The sequence below is a fragment of the Tetrao urogallus genome (genome assembly GCF_951394365.1).
Source record: "Tetrao urogallus genome assembly, chromosome: 35".
NCBI classification, from domain to species: domain Eukaryota; kingdom Metazoa; phylum Chordata; class Aves; order Galliformes; family Phasianidae; genus Tetrao; species Tetrao urogallus.
Genome location: NC_136848.1, coordinates 580,780 through 592,355, shown reverse-complemented (window position 1 = coordinate 592,355; position 11,576 = coordinate 580,780). Strand labels below are relative to the sequence as shown.

The 11,576-nt window shown below is 61.4% G+C and overlaps 2 protein-coding genes across 4 annotated transcripts; one reads left to right on the top strand and one right to left on the bottom strand.

Annotated features, from left to right (window-relative positions):
• Positions 1 to 400: 400 nt before the first annotated feature.
• On the top strand, positions 401 to 2,413 carry ASB8 (ankyrin repeat and SOCS box containing 8; the record flags this gene model as incomplete). The annotated part of the gene is made up of 3 exons (XM_079547901.1): positions 401 to 517; positions 850 to 954; positions 1,781 to 2,413. 3 exons carry the CDS (start codon positions 401 to 403, stop codon positions 2,411 to 2,413), a joined length of 855 nt encoding a protein of 284 aa, XP_079404027.1.
• A 1,168-nt stretch (positions 2,414 to 3,581) lies between these two features.
• PFKM (phosphofructokinase, muscle) lies at positions 3,582 to 10,821 on the bottom strand. Of its 3 annotated transcripts, XM_079547914.1 has the most exons (22): positions 10,723 to 10,821; positions 9,936 to 10,009; positions 9,778 to 9,855; positions 9,372 to 9,561; positions 9,006 to 9,171; positions 8,869 to 8,913; positions 8,678 to 8,786; positions 7,747 to 7,842; positions 7,559 to 7,651; positions 7,359 to 7,484; positions 7,151 to 7,215; positions 6,981 to 7,044; positions 6,762 to 6,908; positions 6,328 to 6,398; positions 6,156 to 6,243; positions 5,935 to 6,087; positions 5,684 to 5,848; positions 5,459 to 5,520; positions 5,181 to 5,292; positions 4,994 to 5,093; positions 4,108 to 4,213; positions 3,582 to 4,027 (listed from the first exon to the last, which is right to left on the bottom strand). In XM_079547914.1, exons 1-22 carry the CDS (start codon positions 10,811 to 10,813, stop codon positions 3,880 to 3,882), a joined length of 2,349 nt encoding a protein of 782 aa, XP_079404040.1. In that variant the 5' UTR covers positions 10,814 to 10,821; the 3' UTR covers positions 3,582 to 3,879. The 3 variants fall into 3 exon arrangements, with proteins under 3 accessions (XP_079404040.1, XP_079404042.1, XP_079404041.1); XM_079547916.1 differs by lacking the exons at positions 7,359 to 7,484; positions 10,723 to 10,821; XM_079547915.1 differs by lacking the exons at positions 7,559 to 7,651; positions 10,723 to 10,821.
• Positions 10,822 to 11,576: the final 755 nt, after the last annotated feature.

Sequence of the window (11,576 nt, the reverse complement as noted above, 5' to 3'; positions counted from 1 at the left end):
GGCGGGGATTGCGAGGGCCGGCTCCTGGCGATTGGAGGAACTCGCATCGTGAGGGAGGAACTGATAGGAAGGCGGAGCTTAGAGGGGCACCGCGCGCTGATTGGCGAAGTGGGTAACGGAGCGAGGTTATGAATCTTCTGCGCATGCGCGACCGGGTTCGTCTTTCACTTCCGGGTAGCGGCGGCGACTTCCGCCTCCAGCGGCCTTGCAGAGTCTGCGCCGGTTCCGGGCCCGGGTTTTGGGAGCTCGTCGCGCCCGGCCGCTCCAACCCCGTACAGAACTCCTCCCTCCCCCGGTATCCGCTGCCCCTCGTCCCACCCCGCCCCGGCACCGCTCGGGGCTCGGGGGCCGGGCCGGGCCTGGCGGGGCGGCGGCGGCGGGCGGGCGGGTGGCCCGCAGGATGTGGTACATCATGCAGAGCGTCCAGAGCAAATACTCGCTGTCCGAGCGCCTCATCCGCACCATCGCCGCCATCCGCTCCTTTCCGAGGGACAACGTGGAGGATCTGATTGGACGGGTGAGCGGTGGGGGGGGTCCCGAACCGTTCCCGTTAATAAAAGGCCGGCTGCGCGGAGGCCTCGTGTCGGCCTGCAGCTCCTCTCGGGGCGGCGCTGAGCTCTGCTCTCCGTGACGGCGGCAGGGCCCGAGGGAACGGCGTGCAGCTGCGTCGGGGAGAGTCGGTGAGGGGGGAATAGGAAAGAGTTTCCCCACCAGAAGCGGGTGGGCACGGAAAAGAGTAACTGCGAGCCAGAAGCGCGCCCTGCTGGCCAACAGGACCAGTTTTTCTTTGGCCGCCTGGCGATACGACTCACGGGTGGCCGGACTCTTAACCCCGCCGTGTTTCTGCAGGGCGCGGATGTGAACTGCATGCATGGCACTCTGAAGCCGCTGCACTGCGCCTGCATGGTGGCTGACGCCGATTGTGTGGAGCTGCTGCTGCAGAAAGGAGCAGAGGTAAACGCCTCTTCGGAATGGAGCCGTGGTGTCGTGGTTCTGGACTCTTTGCTTCCTTAGCAAGGTGGAACCATCGATTCTGAGCGCTGCCAGAATTGTGCTTTGTCTTGGTGGCAGCTGCTTTGCACTCTAAAAGAGTAGAATGGGTCTGGGTGAAGGTGTATTGCACAAGCATGGGAGCAATTCCAGCATTTCGGTAGTGTTATTGCCTGAGATTTTAAGTGTACCTGCTTGAAAACAGACTTGATGAAAGCCTGAGAGGGGTGTTAAATGCTGTACGTTTCCTGCTCAAATTTTGGCAGCTGGTAGATTGCACCCCCCACCTTGTGTGTGCTTTATTTTCTCATCCTGTGGAGGAATGTGACCAGAGTCCAGAGGAGGGCCATGAAGATGCTCAGGAGCTGGAATGCCTCCTATGAGGAAAGGCTGAAGGAGCTGTGGGTGTCCAGCCTGGAGAAGAGGAGGCTCTGGGGAGACCCTCCAGTGCTTAGAAGAAGCTTAGCAACAGGGGAGAACAACTTCTTAGGTGGGCAGGTTGCAGCAATAGGAAAAGGGGGAATGGCTTTAAATTAAAGGAGAGGAGATTTTGGTTAGATGTCAGCGAGAAGTTTTTCACTGAGAGGGCAGTGAAGCCCAGAGAGCTGCGAGCGCCCCGGCCTTGAGTTGCTCAGAGCCACAGATGGGGCCTGGACGTGTGATGGGAGGAGCCCAAGGCAGGGGGTGGAGCTGAGGGTGGAGCTTCGAGTTTCCCAACCATTCCATGGGCTGCGGGCAGGGCTTTGTGCCCTGCTGGTTTCGGTCACCCTGCATCTCCCCACTCCTGCAGGTCAACGCCTTGGACGGCTACAACCGCACGGCCCTGCACTACGCGGCCGAGAAGGACGAGACGTGCGTGGAGATCCTGCTGGAGTACGGAGCCGACCCCAACGCCCTGGATGGCAACAAGGACACGCCGCTGCACTGGGCAGCCTTCAAGAACACGGCCGAGTGCGTGCGCGCGCTGCTGGAGAACGGCGCCTTGGTAAACGCCCGCGACTACAACGACGACACGCCGCTCAGCTGGGCCGCCATGAAGGGCAACCTGGAGAGTGTCAGCATCCTGCTCGACTTCGGGGCCGAGGTGCGGGTGGTGAATTTGAAAGGGCAGAGCCCCATCTCGCGACTGGTGGCGCTGCTGGTGAGGGGACTGGGCACAGAGCGCGAGGATTCCTGCTTCGACCTCCTGCACCGCGCCATCGGACACTTTGAGCTGCGCAAGAACGGCAGCATGCCCTGGGAGGTGAGCAGGGACCAGCAGCTGTGCGAGAAGCTCACGCTGCTCTGCTCGGCGCCCGGCACTCTGCAGACCCTGTCGCGTTACGCCGTGCGCCGCAGCTTGGGCGTGCGCTTCCTGCCCGAGGCCGTGGAGCAGCTGCCCCTGCCCACCTGCCTGAAGGAGTATGTGCTGCTCCTCAGCTAGGCACGGGGCGGCCGTGGGTGCGAATCCTGCTTGCTGTGTGACTGGCGGGCGCTGGATGGACAGCGGGACGCACCGACGGGCGCCGTCTCCTCTCCTTGCCTGCAGCTCTTGCCCTTCGCGAGCTCCTTTTCTGCGTTTTCAGCCTCGTCGAATGAACTGTCCTCCCTTTAACAAATGGTGAATTCCATCCCAGCTGCTGCATTCTTTCTGTTGGGGTAGGCCTTGGAGAAAGCGAAGCTTTCTGGGTGAGAAGGGAGAAATCTCCTCTTTCTGAAGGACTCGAGGAGAGGCCCGCTGGGTGAGCACGTGCCATGTGAGTCCGCTCCCTGGGGCGAGCACCCACGGCCTCCTCGCTGCACACGGCGCCGGGGCAGACATGGGACCCCCCTGCTGGCACCCAGCAGAGTTTTGTTCACTCCCATGTCTGTGATTTTTTTGGATGTATTCAGGGAGAATCAGCGCTTTAGGGAAAGAGAGAAGACGGGGAGCACTAGGGACTGCAGTGTTTGCAGGAGGAAACCCTTCGTGGCACTGATGGCGTGAGGGCTAGGGAGTGAGGAAGTGCCCTAATGGATCCCTGAGCAGTGAGCAGGGCCCTCGCTGCCCCCTCATCACAAACTTGGCCACAACTGCTGCAAAAAGAGGAAACTATTCCCTGCTGTCACAAGCACAGGGTGGTCCTGAGCGAGGGCTTCACCTCTGATCTGCCGTCCGAGAACCCATCCAAGTTCTGGGTTTGGTTTTGCACTGCCAGCTCACCGCGCCAGGGCTGCTTTTATTGATACGTGTGCAGTGTGTGTGTTTGGAGGCAGGGGCAGCAGCTCCTCGCGTGGCGGAAGGATGCAGGGCTGCAGCTGAGGACGCAGAGCCACTGCCTGCCCTGTGTCTCATCCGTCCCCGGCTTCCGTCCACAGAAATAAAAGGCTCCTTGCAAGCCACGCTCTGTAAGGTTTTATGTTGCACAGCCAGCGGGAGCAGAATTGTGCCCTGTTCTCATCTGTCACCTGAGAATCCTCGGGGAGAGCTGCCTTGAGCTCCCAGAGGGGAGGTGAGGAGGGTAAATACAGGTATTTACCCTGGGGAGGGAAGTAAGGTTGCGTTCATAGGGCTGCGCGTGCGTGGCAGCCGCGTGTGCTGCTGTGTGAAACGTGGGGAGCCTGAGCACAGGTTGTGTTTTTGTCACCACCACGGAGGGGTGCTGCTTTATTGAAGCGTCACAATTCTGAATTTCAAACTAAAGTGATGCCCTACAGCCCTGACCTCTGCTTTCAGGTCAACGCAACGTCCTGCCGCAACGCGAGCCGCTCGCGGAACGCTTTGCTCTTTCAAAAGCCCATAAAACACCTGGCTGGATCTAAACCAGCCCGAAATTACCCTGAGGGAACCCTCCGTTTTCGGCAAAACTGCTCTTTCAAAAGTGAAGATGCTGCGGGGGATTTGGGGGGGGTCTTTCAGCGGGTCCTCCCTCACATGTTGTACTCCTGCGAGACCCTCTTGGGCCTGACGTGCTCCATGAGTGCCTTCTCCGAGGTGTCCAGCTCGATGTTGTACTTGGCCAGGATCTTCAGGATGGGACGCAGCTTCAGCCACCACTGTTCCTTGGGGATGCGGTGCCTGGGGGGTTGGAGAGAGGACGGTGTGAGCCCGGCGCGGCGCTCCTGCAGCGGTGCTGGGGGGGGACGGCGGGCACCCACTCGAAGTCTGTCTGCTCCTTGAGTTCGGTGAGGGGCTGGAACACCAGGCTGCGTTTGCGCATGCCCAGCAGGCACGCCGAGTCGGCTGTGTTGGCGAAGATCCGACCTGCAAGGAGCGCCCGGAACGGGCTCAGCATCGCGGCCCCCCCAGGGGGGGCAGCAGAATCATAGAATCATAGAATCACCAAGGTTGGAAAAGACCTCCAAGCTCATCCGGTCCAACCGTTCCCCCATTCCCAACAGCTCCCACTGAACCACGTCCCTCAACACAACATCCAGCCTTTCCTTGAACACCCCCAGGCTCGGTGACTCCACCACCTCCCTGGGCATCCATTGCAGTGCCTGACCACCCTTTCTGAACAGTAACACTTCCTCGTGTCCAGCCTGAATCTCCCCTGCCGCAGCTTGAAGCCGTTCCCTCTGCTCCTATCACTGATGACATGAGAGCAGAGGCCGACCCCCAGCTCCCTGCAGCCTCCCTTCAGGCAGTCATAGAGAGCAGTGAGGTCTCCCCTGAGCTCCTCTTCTCCATGCTGAACATTCCCAGCTCCTTCAGCCTCTCCTCATCAGCCCTGTGTTCCAGACCCCTCACCAGCTTTGTTGCCCTCCTTTGAACACGTTCCAGGGCCTCAATATCTTTCTTGCAGTGAGGGGCCCAAAACTGGACACAGTACTCGAGGTGCAGCCTCACGAGTGCTGAATATGGGGGAAGAACCCTATAGAACCCGCGGAGCGCAGCAGTGCTTCACTTTGAAACAGAGGAGCGGGAAGTCTGAGCACGCGTGCGTGGCTGGGGGGGGAGCTGAGGTTTGTGATCTGCGGGGAAGGCGAGGGGGCTTTGCAAATGCGGATGGGAGCCCCCTGGTTGTGCCCACGCGGGACCCACCGTGCCGGGAGCACTCCTTGATCTTGCCAGTGATCCAAGCCACCGACTTGGCGCCCATTTTAGTGCCGAAATTCCTGTCGAAGGGGGTCGGGGTGCCGCCCTGCAGGGGGAAATGACAGGAGGTGGTGGGGGGAGCCGTGACCGAGGGGCTCCTGCCCTCTGCTGGGAGCTCACAGCGCGGCCGTACCTGCTGCATGTGCCCCAGCACGTTCTTGCGGCAGTCGAAGATGCCTTTGCCCTCCTCTGTGTACAGGTTGTAGATGAAGTCGGTGGTGTAGTTCTCGTTGCAGCGCTCGTTCCTGCGTGAGGCAGCAGGAGGGGGCTCAGGGCGGCTGCAGCAGCCGATGGGCCCTTCCAACCCCCCTCCATGGTGCCATCCTTACCTGAGCACCAACCCAACCCCCCTCCATGGTCCCATCCTTACCTGAGCACCAACCCAACCCCCCTCCATGGTCCCATCCTTACCTGAGCACCAGCCCGCGCTTCACTGTCGTCTTCATCTTTTCGGTTAAGTGCTCCACGTTGATCTAAGGATGAGAAAAAGAAGCGTTCGAGGCTTGGCTTTTGGAAGTGCTCTGGGAATAAACGCAACACCCCCGTCCCTGCGGTGATGCTTGGTTGGAGGTTGGGGATGCAAGCAGGGATAAATGCAGCCCCCCCAGCCCCACGGCGATGCCTTTGGGACCCCACCTGCAGGTCATGGATGCTGAAGTGCTCCTCGAAGATGTAGGCAGCATCGGCACCGCCTGCCAGCCCCGCCATGGTGGCCAGGTACCCGCAGTAGCCGCCCATCGTCTCGATGATGAAGACGCGCCGCTTGGTCCCCGCTGCCGACTGCTTGATGCGGTCGCAGGTCTGCGGGAAGGGAGGAAGGGGTTTGGGTTGAGGGGGGGGTGTTTAATTGTAAGCTGTGCGTCGCGGGGGGGTCGCAGGAGCCGCACCGTGGTGATGGTGTTGAGGGCGGTGTCGGCGCCGATGCTGAAGTCGGAGCCGGGGACGTTGTTGGAGACGGTGGCGGGGATGACGCAGATGGGGATGCAGAGCTCGTCAAACTTGGCTCTCCCTTCCATCAGCTCCAGGCTGCCCACGAAGGCCTGCGGGAATGGGGGGTCAGAGGCACGGCACAGCGAGGTGCCCCGCAGCCCCCTGCCACCCCACCCACCTCGAAGCCCCCGATGATGATCAGCCCGTGGATGCCGAAGTTGCTGATGGTGGCGCTGATTTCCTCAAAGTATTTCTTGGGCAAGGTCCTGGCCGAAGCGTGGGAGGGTGAAGCCTCCGGGGGTGGGCTTCGCTTGGGCCCCCGCACCCAGACTTCCACAGGACAGCGTTACCTCTTCGTCCCCAGTTTGGATCCCCCCAGACCTGTCCAGCTGCCAACCTTATCCCAGCCGATCTCTTCCACCTGGCCGGGAGAGAGGAGTGGGGGAAAGCAGCACTAAGAACGTTGGGTTGGGAGGCAAAAGGTTTTGATGTGCACCGCCCTCAGCACGCAGCACGTCGCTGTCACAGCACCGCCACGCATGCAAGGCTGTGGGGCGTGCAAAGCCCCCCCACTGGGTAGGGATCCCCCTCCTGGGGGCTGCAGCTTTTAGGGCTGCAACTTTCCCTGTGCGCCGCCATCCCCACGCACCCCCATTCCTGTGCTTCCTCTTCCTTTGTGCGCTCCCATCCCCACGCATCACCTTTCCCCGTGTGTTTCCTTTCCCCCACGCGTCCCCTTTTTTCCCCCGCACTTCCCGCCCCCTGCGCCCCCTTGCCCTCGCACATTCCCAAAGGCGAGCCCCTCGAAGCCGTCGTGCACCGCCAGCATCCTGTGCCCGTGGATGAGCCCGATCCTCACGGTGGAGCGCACGGCCGCGTTCATGCCGGCAGCAGGAGCGCCCACGTTGAGCACAGCCAACGTGTAACCGCTCTGTGGGGTGAGGGGGCAGCGTCAGGGGGGGCTCGCTGCGCCCCCCCTCCGCACCCCGTCCCACCTCCTTACCTTGGTGGAGGGCGGGCGGATGTGTGCCAGCAGCTTGTAGACGTTCCAGTTATTTTGGAAACTCCTGGGAAAGCGGGGAGGGAAAGGGAGGAAAAATAAGGGGATGAGGGAGTGCTGGGGGATGGCTGCACCCCCGTGACCCCAACGGGGGCCGAGCTGTGGATGCTCACCGGCCCCGCAGTTTCACGGCGTCATCGAAGCGTTTCTCGTTCATCGCCGTTGTCACATCTTTGGTCTGCGGGGAGCAGAGGTGGACAGGTTTGCACTGCGATGGCTGCATTTGTGCTGCACCGGCCAGGTTTGCATTGCAGCGGCTGAGTTTGCACCTCGGCTCCACGCGCAGCCCGGGCTGCTCCGCGCCCCCCACCCTGCACTCACCACCTGCACGCACTCCATGAGGGGCAGGCGCACGGCCTGGTTCCCTGAGAGGCTGACGACGCAGGCGGGGGTGTCGGGGGTCCCTTCCAGCAAGGCCATGACGGCTTCGACTCCCATCCTGCTGCCCTGCAGAGACAGGGACAGGGATGGGGGTGTCGCCACGGCCCTGCTCAGCTGGGATGGGCGCAGGAGCTGCCTACCAGGATGCGGTCGAAGGCGGAGGGCGTCCCGCCGCGCTGCACGTGGCCCAGGATGGTGACGCGGGTGTCGTAGCCCAAACGCTTCACCACCAGCTGCAAGACAGCAGGGTTGGCGTGGGGATGGGGTGCCCAAGCTCTGCTAGGACCAACAGTGGGAGCAGAAATGGGGGTCCCCTCGTCCTGCTCACGTCTTTGACTTCGTCAGAGGTGATGGCCTTGCCGTGTCTGTCGATGGCGCCCTCGGCCACGATGATGATGTTCAGCCTTGAGCCACCCAAACGGGTCTGGGGGAGAAGGGGGTGACAGTGGGAACGGGGATGTGGCTCAGGATACGGATAGGGACAGAGATGGGGTTGGTGATAGAGATGGGGACAGAACAGGGAGAGGAAAGGAGATGAAGATGGGGACAGTGATGGGAACAAAGATGAGGATAGGGACAAAACAGGGAGGGACAGGGAAGGAAATGGGGATGATGTCCAAGATGGGGACAAAACAGGGGTGGGGATGGAGATGAGGATGGGGACATGGACAGGGATGAAGTGGGGACGGGGACAAGCACAGGGCCAGGTACAGGGATGAAGTAGGGATGGGGACAGGCACAGGGCCAGGGCCAGGGATGAAGTGGGGATGGGGACAGGCACAGGGCCAGGTACAGGGATGAAGTAGGGATGGGGACAGGCACAGGGCCAGGTACAGGGATGAAGTGGGGATGGGGACAGGCACAGGGCCAGGTACAGGGATGAAGTGGGGATGGGGACAGGCACAGGGCCAGGTACAGGGATGAAGTAGGGATGGGGACAGGCACAGGGCCAGGTACAGGGATGAAGTAGGGATGGGGACAGGCACAGGGCCAGGTACAGGGATGAAGTGGGGATGGGGACAGGCACAGGGCCAGGTACAGGGATGAAGTGGGGATGGGGACAGGCACAGGGCCAGGGCCAGGGATGAAGTAGGGATGGGGACAGGCACAGGGCCAGGTACAGGGATGAAGTAGGGATGGGGACAGGCACAGGGCCAGGTACAGGGATGAAGTGGGGATGGGGACAAGCACAGGGCCAGGTACAGGGATGAAGTAGGGATGGGGACAGGCACAGGGCACGCTGCTGCAGCCCGCCCCACCTCCGTGAGCCTCCGGCACAAGTGATCCTCCCAGCCATCCTCAGGGGGGGACTCGGGGATGAAGACCCAGTCGGCACCGCAGGCCAGGGAGGTGATGAGAGCCAGGTAGCTGGGGGTGCAGAAAAAGAGGCGGTGTGGGGCTTTTCCCCTTCCTGTTTCATCAGACCCTGGGGGCAGCGCGGGGGACGTACCCGCAGTGACGACCCATCACTTCCAGCACAAACGTCCTCTGGTGGCTGCAGGAAATGCGGAGCTCGGTTACACCCCACGGAGAGAGCAGGGACGCAGGTTGCCCGGTTCCCTGAGGTGTGGGGTGGGGATGTGTCACCTCTGGGCCGTGGTGGTGATGGCGTCCACGATCTCCATGATGCGGTGCAGCGCCGAGTCGGTGCCGATGGTCATGTCGGTGCCGCAGAAGTCGTTGTCGATGGAGCCCACCATGCCCACGATGTTCAGGTAGCTCGACTTCTTCGCCTCCTCCGCCGTGATCCCCCCTAAAAGAAGGCAAGTGGGCTGGGACCCCCCGTTCCCACTGCGTCCCCCCCACCAAACGTCCTTTTGGGACAAAACTGCCTCAAAATCCTGCTATTTCCAGTGGGGAAAACCCACGTTACGGTGCAAAATGGGCTTAAAGCAAGGCGCTACGAGCTCAACAGGGGGAAATTTTGGGGGGGGAGGGAGGGAGGGACCATACCCGTTTTCAGCAGCTCGGCCAGGAGGCTGCTCCATTCGGCACGGAAGGTGTCAGCACCGGTGAGGCTGCCGTCGCCGCCGATGACGCAGAGGTTGGTGATGCCGCGCTTCACCAGATTGCGGGCGGCTTTCAGGCGTCCTTCGCGCGTGCGGAAGTCCTGGCAGCGGGCGCTGCCGATGACCGTCCCACCCTGTGGGCAAAGCCCCCCCACCCCACACACAAACAAAATGGGCACCCGCACCCCAAAATGGGCGCCGTGTCCCCGCCAGCCAGCGGCTCCGGTGTCGGGTTATTTTCAGGCTCGGCCCTTTGCCCCCACGGCATTGGGTTACAGCGGAGAAGGTCAGGGTGGCAGCACCCCCTGTCCCCCCCCCCGGTGTCACCACCTACCCCCCCCCAGGCTCACCAACTGCAGCATCATGGAGACACTCTCCCACGTGGCCTCTTTGATGTTGTCCCCGCCGTCCACCAGCCCCTGGTAGCCCTGTTGAGGGGGAGACAGCGGTGGTGACACCGGGTCCCTGTGGGCTTCGGGGAGGGGGGATCCAGGCGGGGGGCACCAACCTCATGCACGAAGTAGACTTTGGCACCGGTGTAAATGCCCACCCGCACCACGGCGCGGACGGCCGCATTCATGCCTACAGAAAGAGGAGAGCATCACCGGCGTCCCCAAGCCATGAGGAACCCCAAAAGCCATCGTGTCCCCCCCCTCCTCCCCGACTCCAAGCTTGCACAGCTCCCGGTGTGCCTCGTCCCCCCCCCAACCCCCACCACCAGCACAGATCTGGCCCCGCAGCTGCGGGTTATTTTTGCCCTGCTGACATTTAGGGCACTGAGGCCGCGTGATGCCGTGATGGTGACAGCTGGCGGCACGGCGTGGTGGCGGAGAAGCAAAACAGCCCCCCAGCCCTGCGCTCCCAGGGCCTGCAGGCAGAAAGCAAGGATTGGGCTCCGTCTGGGTATTTTTGGGGCAAAATCTTGTCGTTTTTTAGTGTTTTCCTTTATGCTGCCCGAAAGTCCGAAATTTTGTCTTCCTTTCCCCTTTCCCTCTGCCCCCGCTTACAGCAAATCATCACTGGGATACGTCACTGCAAATTACTGCTGCAAATCATTATTGGAAAAATCAGCATTGCACGTTATTCCAAAGCGACAGCTGAAACAAAATCCCTCCTGGCCCCCACACAACACCACAAGGAACCCCCCCAAAAAAACACGTGGGACAAACACACCTTGCAAGGAAACACAACTGGCAACAAGCGGCAAGATTCAAGAACATGCGAGCCCCATTTCTGCTTGTTTTACCCCCAAAGCAATCCCACGGGGTGGGTTTTGGGGACAGGACGCTCCTTACCCTGTGCGTCCCCTCCTGAGGTGAGGACAGCGATGGCTTTGCCAGCACCAATGTGCGCCTTGCTCCCACAATGCTTCGGGGGCTGCGCCATCTTCTTGGCTGAAAAAAGAGGGAAATGGGGCAAAAAAAAAACAATGGGGGGGGGGCTGGGGGCGAGGTGGCGGCGGAGTGGCACCGAGCACAGCCCCGGTGTCACACCACAAAGTGACACCAACCGCTGCGTCAGGCCCTAAATCAGGCTCCAGGAGGGAGGGACGGCCCTGGGGGTGGCTCCCTGTTAGGGGAAGGAGGGGGGGACGCGGCCCTGGGTTGTCCCCAGCCCCCCCTCCCCACTCCAGTGCCACCTCTGGGGCTGTTTTGATGGGAAATCAGGGGGAGGGGGGAGGATTTCTGAGGCCTGGTGGGGTTGAGGGGGAAAGTGAGGCATGGAGGTGGCACCCCTCATGGGGATGGAGGCCTGGGGGGGATGGCGGGGACAACGGCGTCCCCAGGGGAGGTGGCCCTGCTTGTCTGTATTCCTGCCGGTCCCACACTATCCTCCTTATGATCCCAGTCTGTATTCCCTTTCTGGTCCTGGCTGGCTCCTCACTGCTCCCAGTCCCTGTTCCCTGCTGGTCCCAGTCCACACTCCTTACTCATCCCAGTCTCTACTCCCTTCTTTCTTCCAGTCCCTATTCCCTTCTGGTCCCAATCCTATTCCCTTACTGCTCCCAGTCCTATCCCCTTACTGGTCCCAATCCTATTCCCTTCTGCTCCCAATCCTATTCCCTTCTGGTACCAATCCTATTCCCTTCTGGTCCCAATCCTGTTCCCTTCTGCTCCCAATCCTATTCCCTCACCGATTCCAGTCCCTG

Excerpts from the sequence above, each read along its gene's own strand:
- PFKM (XM_079547914.1), bottom strand. The coding sequence starts at position 10,813 with ATGGCGCAGCCCCCGAAGCATTGTGGGAGCAAGGCGCACATTGGTGCT. Across the intron at positions 6,088-6,155 it reads TCATCATCGGGGGCTTCGAG|GCCTTCGTGGGCAGCCTGGA; the intron begins GTGGGTGGGGTG and ends CCATTCCCGCAG. Across the intron at positions 4,028-4,107 it reads AAGGAGCAGACAGACTTCGA|GCACCGCATCCCCAAGGAAC; the intron begins GTGGGTGCCCGC and ends CCAACCCCCCAG.